The sequence below is a fragment of the Pteronotus mesoamericanus genome, unplaced genomic scaffold (assembly GCF_021234165.1).
Source record: "Pteronotus mesoamericanus isolate MK-2021 breed Mesoamerican mustached bat unplaced genomic scaffold, CSHL_Meso_final scaffold_232, whole genome shotgun sequence".
Classification (NCBI taxonomy): domain Eukaryota; kingdom Metazoa; phylum Chordata; class Mammalia; order Chiroptera; family Mormoopidae; genus Pteronotus; species Pteronotus mesoamericanus.
The window spans coordinates 26,139,544-26,153,287 of NW_026555311.1; the positions used below are offsets into that span (position 1 = coordinate 26,139,544).

At 38.7% G+C, this 13,744-nt stretch overlaps 1 protein-coding gene across 5 annotated transcripts in view; it reads right to left on the reverse strand.

The window, feature by feature from the left end:
- The window catches only part of ARHGAP24 (Rho GTPase activating protein 24), a 498,181-nt gene that overhangs the window by 52,265 nt on the left and 432,172 nt on the right, over positions 1–13,744 (reverse strand). Inside the window, exon 1 of one of the 5 annotated variants that reach the window (XM_054591783.1) lies at positions 7,195–7,567. The exons of the other annotated variants lie outside the window; for them this stretch is intronic. Within the exon in view, the coding sequence (XP_054447758.1) occupies positions 7,195–7,309 (115 nt within the window). The 5' untranslated portion in view covers positions 7,310–7,567. Of the gene's footprint in view, positions 1–7,194; positions 7,568–13,744 lie in introns of those variants that run through there. 5 annotated transcript variants of the gene reach the window in all.

Here is a 13,744-nt window from a genome sequence, read left to right on the forward strand (position 1 = left end):
AATAAACACAAAGCCAAACCTTCTTGGACTCTCTGTGCTCTGTAATTTTTCTTTTTGCTCCTAGCATCCTGGTTATATAACTCTGGCTCACTTCATCCTTTCTACCTTCTTGCCTGCCTATTGCAAACTGGCCTATGGCACCATCATTCCACTAAAAGACCTTTTTTATAACCACCAACAACTTCCTAGTTGCCAAATCATTGACAGCCAAATTCATTTTTATAATACTTCATGCTTCCCTCCCTTTAAAACTATCAATCTCACTCTTCTTCCTGACACTTCCCACATATGACATAATTTTTGCATTCCAGAATAGCCTTCCCAGTCTTCTTCTTGACTATGCTTCCTACTATACATTTTTGGAAGTTGGCTAGTTCTCTGTGTTATGTCCTCAACCCTGTTTTCACCTTACTTGTCACAATTCCCTTGCTGGACACCACTTAATTTCACTGTATATCAATCATTTCCAGATCTGTATCTCAATTTGGGCCACTCAGTGGCCTCTAGCATTGGATTTTTAAGTGCCCATTAGAAATCCTAACATGGCTCTGACTGGTGTGGCTCAGTGGATTGATCATTGCCCTGAGAACTCAAAGGCGGGTAGTTTGATTCTCAGTCAGGGCACATGCCTGGGTTGTGGGCTGGGCCCTTGGTTGGCAGTGTGTGAGAGGCAACCGATCAATGTTTCTCTCCCTCCCCTTCTCCCTCCCTTCCTCTCTCTCTAAAAATAAATAAATAAAATCTTAAAAAAAACAGAACTCTCAACACAGATATCTCAAACTCAAAATTTCTAAAACTGGCTAATCTTTTCTTCAAAGTCTGTTCTACTTCCTATAATCCTGATTTTGATTATCAGTACCAGTTATCCGCCCCCCCCCCCCAAATAATTGACGTGCCATCTGCAGGTCAACCTACGTTCCTCTTTTCTTCACTACCATCATTCACCATGTCAGTCTTTTCCAAACTCATTACTACTATAATACGCTAGATCCTCAGTATTTCCTACATGCTTTTTTGAAGAGTCCTCAATCCAGGTAAATGTTGCCATAGTGATCTTCATAATATTTAAATCAGATCATATCACTCTTTTGTTTCATTTCTCCCAATGGTGCCCACTGGCCAACCAAACTCCTTTTTATGAAATGCAAAGTTTCCATAGTGTGACCTCTGTCATTTTGCACCATTCAATCGACAATGTTCAGATAGCACTCATTGTATGCTGGGTATGTGTCATATCCACCCTCATTTCAGCTGCTTCCTCATAGACATGCTCTCTAGCTATACTGAACTATGTGTTATTTCCAAATGTAACATGATTTATCATGTCTTCCAGCCTCCTTCTAGAAGGCATGTTCTGCTATCATGAGTCAGCCTAGAAAAAGTTATCCTGCAAGATTCAATTCATAACATCTCCTGTGTTGTCTTTATTAACATTCCCTCACTCCCACCCTGCATGCAGAGCTTGGTAAGTTCTTTGATTTCTTAGTACATTACTTTGTAAGTATTTACTTAGATGATTATCTGTAATGAACTAGTCCCCCAACAGTGAAAAGAGGCATATGCTTTCATAATTATTACAATAAGATAATTATTTTACATTTATTATCATTATAAATAATATTGAAAAACAGCTGTATGTTATATATCTATCCTGTGGACTTGAGAGAGGTTTAGGTAATTCTCCAAGATGCCATAGACACAGGAAATAAACTGGGATTGGCATCAGATCTAAAGGACTCCAAGGTTCACCCTCCATTCTACCTCCCGCTATGATCTGAATGTTTATGGTTGGAAACCTAGGGTCTGAGATGATGGTACGAGGAGGTGGGGCCTTTGGAAAGTGATTGGGTCATAAGGGCAGAACCTTCATGAATGGGATTAGTGCCTCTACAAAGGGACCCCAGAGACTTTCTGTAGTGTGAGGATATGACAGGAAGTTGACAGTCTGCAACCTGGAAGACCACTTTCACCAGAACACCACGCTGGCCTGGTATCAGAGTTCCAGCCTCCAGAACTGAGAAATAAATATCTGTGTTTAGAAGGCACCCAGTCTGTGGCATTTTGTTATAGCAGCCTAACTGACTAAGACACATAGGCAAATGCTCTTGCTTCTGTACCTGGGAATTACTGCTAAAGTGGGTAAGACTTGACCATTCCATAAATATCTGTGGAATTAATGAGTTTATTACAGCAAAGCACTTTACCGCCTCAATGATAGGAAATATATGAATAACTTCAAAGTAAAATGGAACTCATCAATAGTTCTCAGGTTATAGAATTGATTTCTATAAAAACTTGAAAAAATACAAAAAAAATCCTTGGTTTGCTGATAAAAAGCCAGAAGTTAAAAACTTCTTGGTTATTGCTCCAATTCTTTGCTATCAGTTATTTTTCAGTTTCCTGTCTCTCCCTTCCTGTAGATCATGTGCTGAGCCGAAGAGAGAATTTGCCTTTACTTACCCATCTGCTTACTGCAACCCTGGTAACAGAGTAAGTCTTGGACCACCAGGACTGTAATAATTTTCAATTAAAAATTAACATTCATCCATGATAAATAAACAAATTAAAATAAAAGACATTACATTTAGTACAGAAACAAAAACAGGTAAAGTTTACTTCAGTCTGTCACCAGCATTTTCTAAGTAGTCAACAAATCTTATATGACAGAAAACTTAATCCAGGGAACTCAGAATCTGTAATAAACAGTGAATGTTTTGCAGAATCTTGACATTTATTATAGTTAGAGTGGAAAAGGAAGGAGAAAAATAAAGGCCTGGAAAAATTAATGTAATAATGTGAACATAGTGACCCAATGGCCTACGTCTCAGACCTGCTGAGGAATTATAGACACCATTTACATCCAAGCCATGCTATTTACATGCATTTTCTTATTTGACACTCACAAACATTCTGCAAGGAGATCTCTCTTCTACAAAATCATTCAGAGATGCTAGGTGACCTCATATTTGGAAATAAAGTCACATATTTGGAAAGTGGCAGATCTGGGGTACAAATGCAAGTCCACATAATTCTAAAAGTCTCTTCCTCCCATATTGTGTAAATTCAATTCAGAGATTTTTTTTCATAGTTCTGACCACTCTCTTAGGATGTATAGGAGAAAATGTCTTTTCGTAACTTTCAAAAACTAAATCTGATTTCCTATAGTCCAGGGAAATCCTTTGTAAATGAGCCCATAGTCAGTCTTGTTCGTGGGCTTCTCAGACTTTGCCCATAACTCAGTGCAGTGTTTACCACAGAGTAAGTAATTACTTATTTATATTTCTTTATTTCTAAGGAGTCTGAACTCTTCCTCAGCATCACTTGGTAGATGCTCCATAAAACTACAATATTTAAATTAATGAGTTCCTTATTTATGACACCATATAAAATTATATGGATTTGGATAGTAGCATTCTGTTGACCAAATCAATTTCCATAAATGTGATTACAGCATGCATAACATATAATATTTATAAAGAACATGTTGGTTCAATCTACCAACATTATAAAGGCATTTAAATTCCTTACTGCCCATAGAGTAGCAAGAAAAGATAGAATCCTACTATAATTCACCAGTTCGCCAGAAATCTTGAATCCTTGATTGAGCAGACCTATTGTCATTCTTCACTTTGAGAAGAAATAAATCCTCATCTTTTCTACTACAAACATGCATGCAGGACTTTAAGACTGCTATTAAGAAAAGGTCACAGAGTGGAAGCATATGTGAAATACAGGGGCTACAGGGTAAAGAGTATCATGGATGAAGAAATGACAGCCAGCAATGTCTTGGTAGAAATGTGGAGTTTTGGCAGACAACAGAGTACAGAGCAGCATAGCAGAGAGGGCACAGTGAACAAAAGCAAAGAGGTGGCATAGAAGATGTGTTTAGGGAGGAAGAGTGGGGCAGTCTGGGGAACTGGAGTTTGTTTTCTAGGGGATGTTTGGAATTGGCTAGAAGGTCTTGATAATTATATAATATAGTTAGGTCTTCTTTTGAGAGCAACTGGGACTCAGAAACTTTCCAGCTGTGGAACACTGCCTGATGGTACTATTTAGGAATACCTATTAGGCAGTGCTTTAGAAATAGACTGTATGTTGTAAAAATTTGTGAAGAATGTTGGAGATGAAAAGAGGTGAAGATGGATGCTGTATTGAAGAGCCACTTTTTAGGTTAAAGAATGTTGTGTGTCTGAAGCAATAAAGACACAGAGGACTAAGGTGATGGGAATAGAAATGGAGCCAAAAGTATACAAAGAAGTAAGAATTTAAGTATTTATGTGTAAGAGGAAAAAAAGCACCAGGAAATGAATGATGGCTCATCTCCAGGAACAGGGAAGCTCAGGAGGGGCAGAGGGAAGATAAAGTTAGGGTTTAAAAATTTACTTTAGTCTGTCTAATGATCACAATAACCTTAAACCAGCTAACCTCTTAAAACTAGAAATAAACACTAACATTCAGGACTCCAAGTGTTACCCCCAGGTAATCAAAAGATTCAATATGTGGATCAAAAGGTTGTGTTCTACATATTAACTGTTAGTCTTAAAAAGATTAAGAAGTTTAGTTTCAAAATCAAGAGAGTAAAAACGCATTGTGATCTTTCTCTTACAAGAACATCAATAGAGAGCACCACCATCCCAGCTTTCTGCCTAATAGGTGTTTCTTTTTTCCTAGATTGTTAAAACCAATGGGAAAACACTTTCGGTGACCTTTATTAGCACTTCAACAAAGGAAGGGAGGGATGGCAAAGGACAGGAGAGGCCTGGAAGAGAAAGGAGCCCTGAGAAGTTAGTTATGGTTTACAAAGCTCTCATGCTCCAATACCATCAGGCCTCTGGAAACTACCTCAACCCCGTACTTCAGTTCTGAGGACATTCTAAAGTGCTGAGTCTCTTCTTCCCGCCTACCCTTGACAATAGTACAAAATGTGCCTTAAATGTGGATCAGGAAAAGCAGACACATCACCATTTTTTACTTCTGGGTATTTTTCCATGATCCCTGCCCTCTCCTTTTTGCTTTCATTGCAATGATTTAAACCAATGCTCTCCAGCAAGCTTGGGAGAGGAGCTCAGAAACCCAGATCCAGACTTGAACTCCTTGAGCACCCAGAAGATTAAACAAAGCACACAAGAACCCTCTCTTCTTAAGGTGGCATGGTTTAGAAATCCGGGGTTGAAAGAAAAGTTCCATCTTTTCAGTGCCAGACCTTGAGAAAAGACATAAACACCCTGTGTTCCTTGCTGCTGCTGCTGCTGCTGCTGCTGCTGCTGCTGCTGCTGCCCTGCATAACTAGGGCAGCAGGAAAGAGCACTGCAGCGGCCTGAGCACCTACCCCCCAGGGCCCCGCTGTGTCACTGTGGTCCTGCGGCCAGAACTGAGAGGCGGCTGTGCACTGACTGGCTCTGCAGAGAGGAAAAGAAAGCTTACAACAGCCAAATGCTTCCTGCACCTCCTCTCCTTTATGATTCTGACAGAAACCAGAATACAACTTTGTGAGTTAAAAATCTGTTAATCCTTTACTCAAATGCTGAGCATTCCTCAGATTACTGTGACTTTGCAGAGGAAAGGACAAATCTGCAAAAATAGCCACAGGAGATGATAGACAGAAGCTATTCCCCACTCCAGTTATTGCCATTTGCCAGCCTATGGGAACTATCTTTGCAGGCACTGCCTTCCCTCATTGGTATTTAAGGAGAAGGGGGAGAGGGTGTAAGGAACAGTGGTGCTGGCCAGGATACTTGCAGATCTGCTGTGCTCTGCTACTGAAGGGGAAAATGTGGAAAAGATAATAAAGGCCTTGCACTGGGCTTCGAGGATACATTCATTGTCCCCCGAACATCTCATGCTGCAGATGAACAGCAGTAACCTGGAAACATAGATTGTTTCTAGTGTTTGGATGAACCTGATTTAGTTGCTGAGGGTCGGGGAAGCAGAAGCGGGAATGTTTTGTAAGCAATTAGTTCCTAGCCTTTTCAATTTCTATCAGTCTATTTCTCTATCAATGATGGAATCTTACAGTAACCCTAATCTGTGCTCTAAAACCCTGTTCTGAAATCTCTATAGATTTATAAAATGTGAGACACGGATGAGAGAGAAATAAAAATTCACACCTGAATTCCTTGCTATTAATATATGCTAATGATCATAGCCAGGTTGTAGCTGCTCTATGGGAAAGACTCAGAAAAAACAAGGTTTAGTATTCAAAAGTTCCTACATTTTTCTTTATGTGGTTTTTCTTATTTTGTTTTACTCATTTTTTTTGTTGTTGTTGGTTGCTAAGCAGAGAGGGTTAATAGGTGGCAGATCAAATAAAAAAGGGAGAAGGGAGATCAAATAAAAAAGGGAAAAATCTTTAGATGTTACTCAGATCAGCTCTTGATTAAATTAGCTCACTGTATATGACATTAAAATTATAATTACCTTGTTCCAATTTAGATAATCATTCTATTTAATTATTCCCATTTTAAAGCAAAATGTATAAAATATTTTGATACATAAACATTTTCTAAAAAGATTCATTTTACTTATGCTATATTCTTTAACCCTCCCTACATAAATTAATTCAGAAATGCCTCAGTTTCTTTTACTGATCATAAATTGTTTTGTTTCCCCACCCTTGTTCCTGATAGTTCATATCTTTGGCCTCTTCCAGTGCCACCTATTTGGGAAGTCAAGGTGACTTCTACTTCTCATGGGTGTTATTCCATGTAGTTGAAAGCCTCTTGTACAGGATCACTACCAATAATCGCATATGAACATTTTGTTCACAGGGGAGGTGAGGTAAGCACAGGCAGCCAGATCAAACTGATATGATTGGAGAACAGAGCAGAGATGTGAAAGGGACCCATGTCAGTGGGTGATAACATGGCTGCTTGATTTAGGTCTGGGAACAGCCCAGGGTAGTCTTGGCCTGCCTGTTAGAACAGTCAGTCCAGCCTGCTTACTCCTCCATCCGTCAGGGCGATCCCACCTTTTATTAAGCCCCACCCACCTACCCTATTCACCGACAGTAATAAACAGATCAATTTGAACCTTGAAAAATCAGTATAGACAAGCAAAGACACACACAAATCACTTTTTTACAGCTCTGATCTCTTGGTTTCCAAAATCCCATTTTATCTGAGCATAAACTGACCTTGAAGCATCAAAGAATATACGCATATTTTTAAAAGGACATTAACAACATCATCTACCTACCTTTCCGAAAACTAAAACATCGTTTGATTCTTCTGTATGTAGTTTTAGGAATGAAAGGACTTGATGCTAAGGCACCTGAGGGGCGTCCCCCCGCATTTCGATCTTCAGGCATCATACAGGCCCAAAGTTCTGACAGTTTCAGGCTTCCTTTAAGACCTGCCTCTGCACGATAGCCCACAGCCACTCCTTCTCATGTTTGTTTATTTGTTAGGTTTGAAGTGCTGATTCCTAGGACTCGTAGGTTTTTATCATCCAAGTCCTGAAACAGGAGTAAATTACCACCTCTCATTTACTTCTCTTTGGGGGAAAAAAAATGTCCTTTTCTCTTGCCTAATCCAGAGAGTTTTTAAGGTTGCTTTTCTTTTTTTTAAGTTTCTGCAGACATTCCAAAATGTCACAGCAAAAAGAACTGCAGCAAGCAAGCTGCACCTCCCAAACAGCAGGAATTGTTTTGTTTTGTTTTTTATTAAGAACTGTCTTCTCAGCTGGAACTGGGGGGGCTGAGATTCTTCTGGGAAGGTCAGCAAATAGCCATGTAAAAGGGGATAGAAGAACAATGACAAAAAGGACCCTGAGGAATACTTCAGGACCGTCCTCGCTGGTTCTTTTCATCTGAGCAACAGGGGAGGCGAATAATGGCACCTTCTCCAGAAAGCATTTCAGTGCATGACAGATTCTTTTCAAAGGGCTCCCCTGTTCCTTTTATAGCACCCCTCATCCTTTGATGCTCTGCAGGCTTCTCCTCCCTTTTCCCTTCTTTCTTCAAACTCCCGGGCTCCCGAGGCAATCGCCACGTCAGAAGAGTCGAGTGCCTATTCCAGGAGACTCCTTGGATCTGTGGGGGAGGCGGCTCTGCAGGGAGCCTCTCTCCCCTCCTCTGGCGCTTGCTCCCTTTTCTCAATGAAGAGCTGGGTAGGAGCTGGCAGGGCTGCGGCTGCCTCCAGTGCCGGTCGGTCACATGCAGCAGGTGCAGTCACAATGGTATGAGGGGAGGAGGGAGAGGGCCACGCAGCAATGTGAACCCCTTTTTCTTCCTTTGACTTTGAGTTGACTTCCCGGCTCCTGTGTGTGCAGCACCTTTACAACCGGCTGCCCTGGCCTCTCCAGAAATACAAACAGCACCAAAGTGCCCCCAAGGAGGCACACTTTTTGCCCCTTCCTTCCTGCATTTATTCTTTTCCTGTACAAGATTTTGAAGCATACTTTGCAATTGACTTTATTTGTGAGTGCTTTCTTAAATGTTCATATTATTAAAACATGCATGTGTGTGTATTTGTATATGTTTGTGTCTGTGAAATAGAAAATATTTTAACTTTAGTAGTAAAAACCGTGGGTATGACCACAAAACAAGTCAACTATACCTATATATATATATACATATAAATACACACACACACACACACACACACATATTTCTCTGATTACAGTTTGAAAGCCAGTCCTGCTTTCACCTTTCTCACCTGCTCCTGAATGCACACCCTTTGCACCCAGCCCCCACGTCCATCAACCTTTTCAGTCCAACTCACTGAGCAATTGACTCACTGGGTTAATCATTCAACCTTCTGGCTGTTCCACACGCAGGTTCGGAATGCCAGGACTTTAACCCCAAATGACCCCCAAGGCCTCTGTCTTCCTTCTTAGCCATTCAGCAGATTTCCAAAATGGTGAAGGGTACTAAAAAGACGCTCCCTGTAGAAACATCATTACTCTGCTTAGCATGCCCAGATAGGAATATTTTGTCACTGAAAGGATCATTCTTGGTTATGTATGCCCTGCAGTCCAAACATAGTTTTTAGCTCCATGTCACAGCGTGCAGCTAAGAAAATAAGAAGGGACAAAGTAAAACTCAGAACTGCTAAGACAGTGGCAGGGCTGGACTGAGGCTGGGAGGCAGCTTGGCCAGCAAACACTTCACTGACCTCAGCATTGGCCAGAGAGGACACAAGGACTCAATCACAGGACTCGAGCTGGAGCAGTCCTGTCCAATATTCTTATTTCACAAGCAGGGAAACTAAAGAGGAGGGGGTCACTTTTCCAAGATCACACAGCAGGTCTGTGTCAGAGGCAAGGCCACAGTGCCTTGTAATTTACTCCTACTTGTCCACATGCAATTATTCATTATGAGGATTATTCATATTCAGTATTTTTACTGCCTTTATGGGTCTTTGACTCAACTCTTTTCATAAGGAGACAGAAATCGGCAAGAAGAACCTGATTTTGTTGGTAGTGAAGATTAGGCTAATCATTCAGGTCTCAGGAACAACTAATGGCTTCTCACTCTCCCTGGACCCTGGGTGAGACACTTCAACATACATTGCTTCAAGAACAGTTGAAAAGAAACCCAGTGTAAAACAAAAACAAACAAACAAAACAAAAATAACCCCCTGAAATTTTCCAAAGTGAATTAAATGTTTTGAAATCCCAACTTTTGGATTTGAATGTTAGGCAAAAATCAGGTGCCTCTCAGCATTGTTAATAGGGAAGCAACAGTTTATAGGTGGTTTTAAGCAGATAACACAAAGTTGAGGTATCTAGGTTCAATACCAAACTTTATCAGGCTAGATGGTTAAGAGAAGAGGTCTACTTTTTGCATTTCCATTGGCTCCCTTCCCCCATTTCATGATTTGCTGTCTAAGTTTTCCTTGTTTAATAAAAAGAAAAGCTCTATGTTTTATGATTTTCACTTAACAGTTGTTAATTTCTAGAGACTGAAAAGCTAGGTAAGTTCCTCAGGCTCCTCCTCTATCGTAATCAAATGTCTATTTCTGGAGTGGTAAGGAGAGGGTATTTTACATGTATATGCAACCTGAATAAAGAGAGACTTAGGTGCCTTATGAAAAACGTTTAACTTTTTAAAAACATAGTTTGTGAAACTGCAATACAAACAATGAAATCTCTTCTCTGTAATAGACACATTTAAAACGTATCCAAAGGTGGCATAGAGAAATCAATAAATCAAGGAGATATGTCACCTTCCAAATATCTTTACCAATGTCATTTAATCAGTGACGGCAACGATCTTTGAGTGGTGGGAAGGAGGTTGGAAGCCAAAAGGCCTTTATTTAGGATTAACAGGTCATAGGTTTCATACAAGCACAGGAGGGGAAATGTGTTCTCTTACATTAAATATTTATGGCAATTTGGGAACTTTTTAAGAGTGTTATTGAAATATAATTCATATACCATACATTTCTCCACTTAAATTTTATAATTAGATGGCTTTTAGTATGCCATCACAGATATAGGAAACCATCATCACAATTAATTTTAGAAAATGTCATCACCTCGAAAAAATATCTTTGGCAATTCTCCCCAACCACCACCTTATTATCCCCCTGTCCAGCCCTAAGCAACCACTAATCTACTTTCTGTCTCTATAGCTTGCCAGCTCTATATTTAATATGAATGAAATCATATGATATCTTGTCTTTTGTGACTGGTAGCATCATAAGAAGTCATTGTGACTTCATACACTTAGCATCATAATGTTTTCAAGTTCATTCATGTTATAGCATGTATCAGTACCTCACTCCATTTTTTGGCTGAATGCTAATCTATTTCATGGAGATTACTACATTTTGATTATTCATTTGTCTGCTGATGAACATCTGAGTGTTTCTACTTTTTGGATATTAGGAATAATGCTGCTATAAAGATTCAAATATAAGTTTTTGTGTGGACATATAATATGTCTTCATTTATCTTGAGTATATATCTCAGAGTGCAAACGTTGGGTCCTGTTGTAATTATGTTTAATCATTTGAGGAATCAACAGACTGTTTTTCAAAGGAGCTGCACGGTTTTACATGTTCATCAATGATCTAGGAGGGTTTGATTTCCTCATTATTTTGCCAATACTTGTTATAATTGGACTTTTTATTCTAGCAGCCCCGCTGGGTGTGAAGTGGTATGCCATTGTGGTTTTGATTTGCAGGTCCCTGATGACTAATAACTGTGTACCACCTTTGGATTGAGCAACTTTTCTTGTGTTTATTGGTTTATATATTTTCCTTGGAGAAATGTTTATTTAGATTCTTTGCCTAATTTTAGATGAGTCAAATTGGGTAAAAATCTTGTTTTGTCTTTATTATTGAGTTGTAAGTGTTTATTATATATTTTGGATACAATATATGATTTGCAAATACTTCCTCCCATTCTGAGGGTTTTTTCATTTTCTTGATGGTGTCAATTCTGGTATTTTTGAAGGATGAGAAAAACTCTATTCATTATAAGCATCACACTTTAAGAAAGGTTTGTTTTTCATACAATAAAGACTATACTATCATTAAGGCATGGGCTTGTAATTTTTTTTTTTGACTCCACAGCAGAAATATTGTGCTAAAAAGCAGGAGGAAGCTCACAAGTCAGAAGACCTGGATTTTCTTCCTACTTCTGTTACTCACAGTATGACGCTTGTCAAGTTATTCTGCCTCCTAAGCCATAAAATGCAAGACGGAACTATAACAGTGGTTTAAAATATTCTTAACTGGTGAGGGCCGGGGGTCATTATATGAATACAAAAATTTGAGACCCATGAATATGGGTGACATTTGGAGTCTTCTGTCAGTATCAGTATTTAGATCAGTTCTATATTCTATATTAACTTTAGGAAATTCCAATTTTTAGGTAGACCACAAAGGATTTCTTATAAATTAAATGAGTGTTTTAAAAGCTTGCTTTACAGGCCCTAGCCAGTGCTCTGTTGTTAGAGTGCCATCCTGATACGCCAAGGTTAGGGGCTCGATCCCAGGTCAGGGCACATGAAGAAGCAACCAATGAGAAAGCATACATAAGTGGAACAACAAATTAATGTCTCTCTCTTTCTGTCTCTCTCTCTCTCAAAAAAATCAATAAATAAAAATTTAAAAAATAAAATATGCTTGTTTTGCAACCTCATACAATTAAACTAAGAGAGCAGAAGATTTATTCTTTGGTATTGTTTCTATTATAAGTGCTCTGTGCCAAAATATCTCTCTTTAAAAGTAAACATGAATCAAGCATTTGTAAATCACTGAAGCTATTCCATAGAACAAAGTATATAAACCAATCATCTACTAGAGTTCACCTTCCAGGATCATAAATTTGAAGATTCATTTGTAGCTTTTGCCCAGTGCCACTGGGATTGTTTCTGATAGTCTTGGGCTGATAGGACCTCTTATAGTCACAGATTTGGGGAAGTTTACTGAATCTCATTCATTTTTCTTGAGAAAAGGACAGACAGGAGAGGAGGAAAGAGAGAAAAACACGTTTGATAGAAGTAATCCCTCAACAAAAATACTTCCTTCAGCAGATATTAAGGATTCTCCTGAACTGAGGAGCCCAATGAAGCTCATAACAGAGGTGCCCTCTGTTTTCTGAAGCTCTTTGCAAACAGCAGAAACTTTGAAATGACATATCTCAGGCTCCCCACAAATCCACAGCCCTGGCAGTAGCAGCAAACCTCTAGCAGTTAAGTAGGTGTCTGTCACAGGTAGTCATGTGAGGAATCCTCTGAAAAGGCACTGGGGTAGGGGTAACCATATAAGCCGTCACCCAAACTAAAACACTGTGAGAGTGAAAGGTAGCACTATCAATCATTAGCCTGGAACAACAGTTGTAAAACTAGACTGTTACCAGGCAAACTGGGGTGAATGGTCACTCTGGGTAAGAAGCAACTTCCCCCCCAACAGAAGGTATTGCTAAAAAGCAAACCATTTGCAGATACATATCATTAACTTGGTAAAATATCAATATGTTGATGAATCTTTACTATTTTAACTTGAACCTAACTTTTCAAATTTTAAACGAAGCTTTTGAAGTTTTTCTAAAATGTAAAGTGGTTAGTCGGTCTAAGAAGCCTACGATACGTTAAGGGAAAAAAATTTCACTTTGGAATTCAGGGTGCTGAAAATACACATAAGAGAATATAAAATAAATATGTAAATCATAATTGTTCCACTAAGTATGAATTTTATTTAACACAATTTATTTAAAGTATATCAACATAAAATAATTAGTCTACATTCATATAATGTTGGTTACAGGTAAATATTTTGGGGTTCTTATTTTATTGGTTCCATTTACTGAATGTTTACTTTAAGTAATTTTTCTGTCTATATTATTCTGTTTTATATTTCTCGATAGCCAATGATCATGTTACCCTTTCTTCCTCCTTTTAGTTTTACAGCATCTAGTTTATTCTTCAAAAGATGAATTCTCAACACTGTATTAACTAAGATTTTTTTACAACTTATTATCAAATCCACAAATACTTCCCTGATTGCAAAGCATTTTTTCATTCCAGTAATCATCATCATTTCATTTAAAGCTCTGCCATTCCTTGTTGTAATATCACTGAGCATCTAGCAGGTTGGGATCCCTCCCAAAGCTACTAGTAAATTTTTTTTTTTTTGGCTCACACCTACATGTTCTTAACTAATCTACATTTATATTATCAGTCTCATAACTATTATTGTTAGTGACATAGAAAAATCCAAAATAAAAGAAAAATATAATCCCTTTTTATAATTCAAGATCTCCACAGAAGGTTGGTTATTAATGATATTTCATA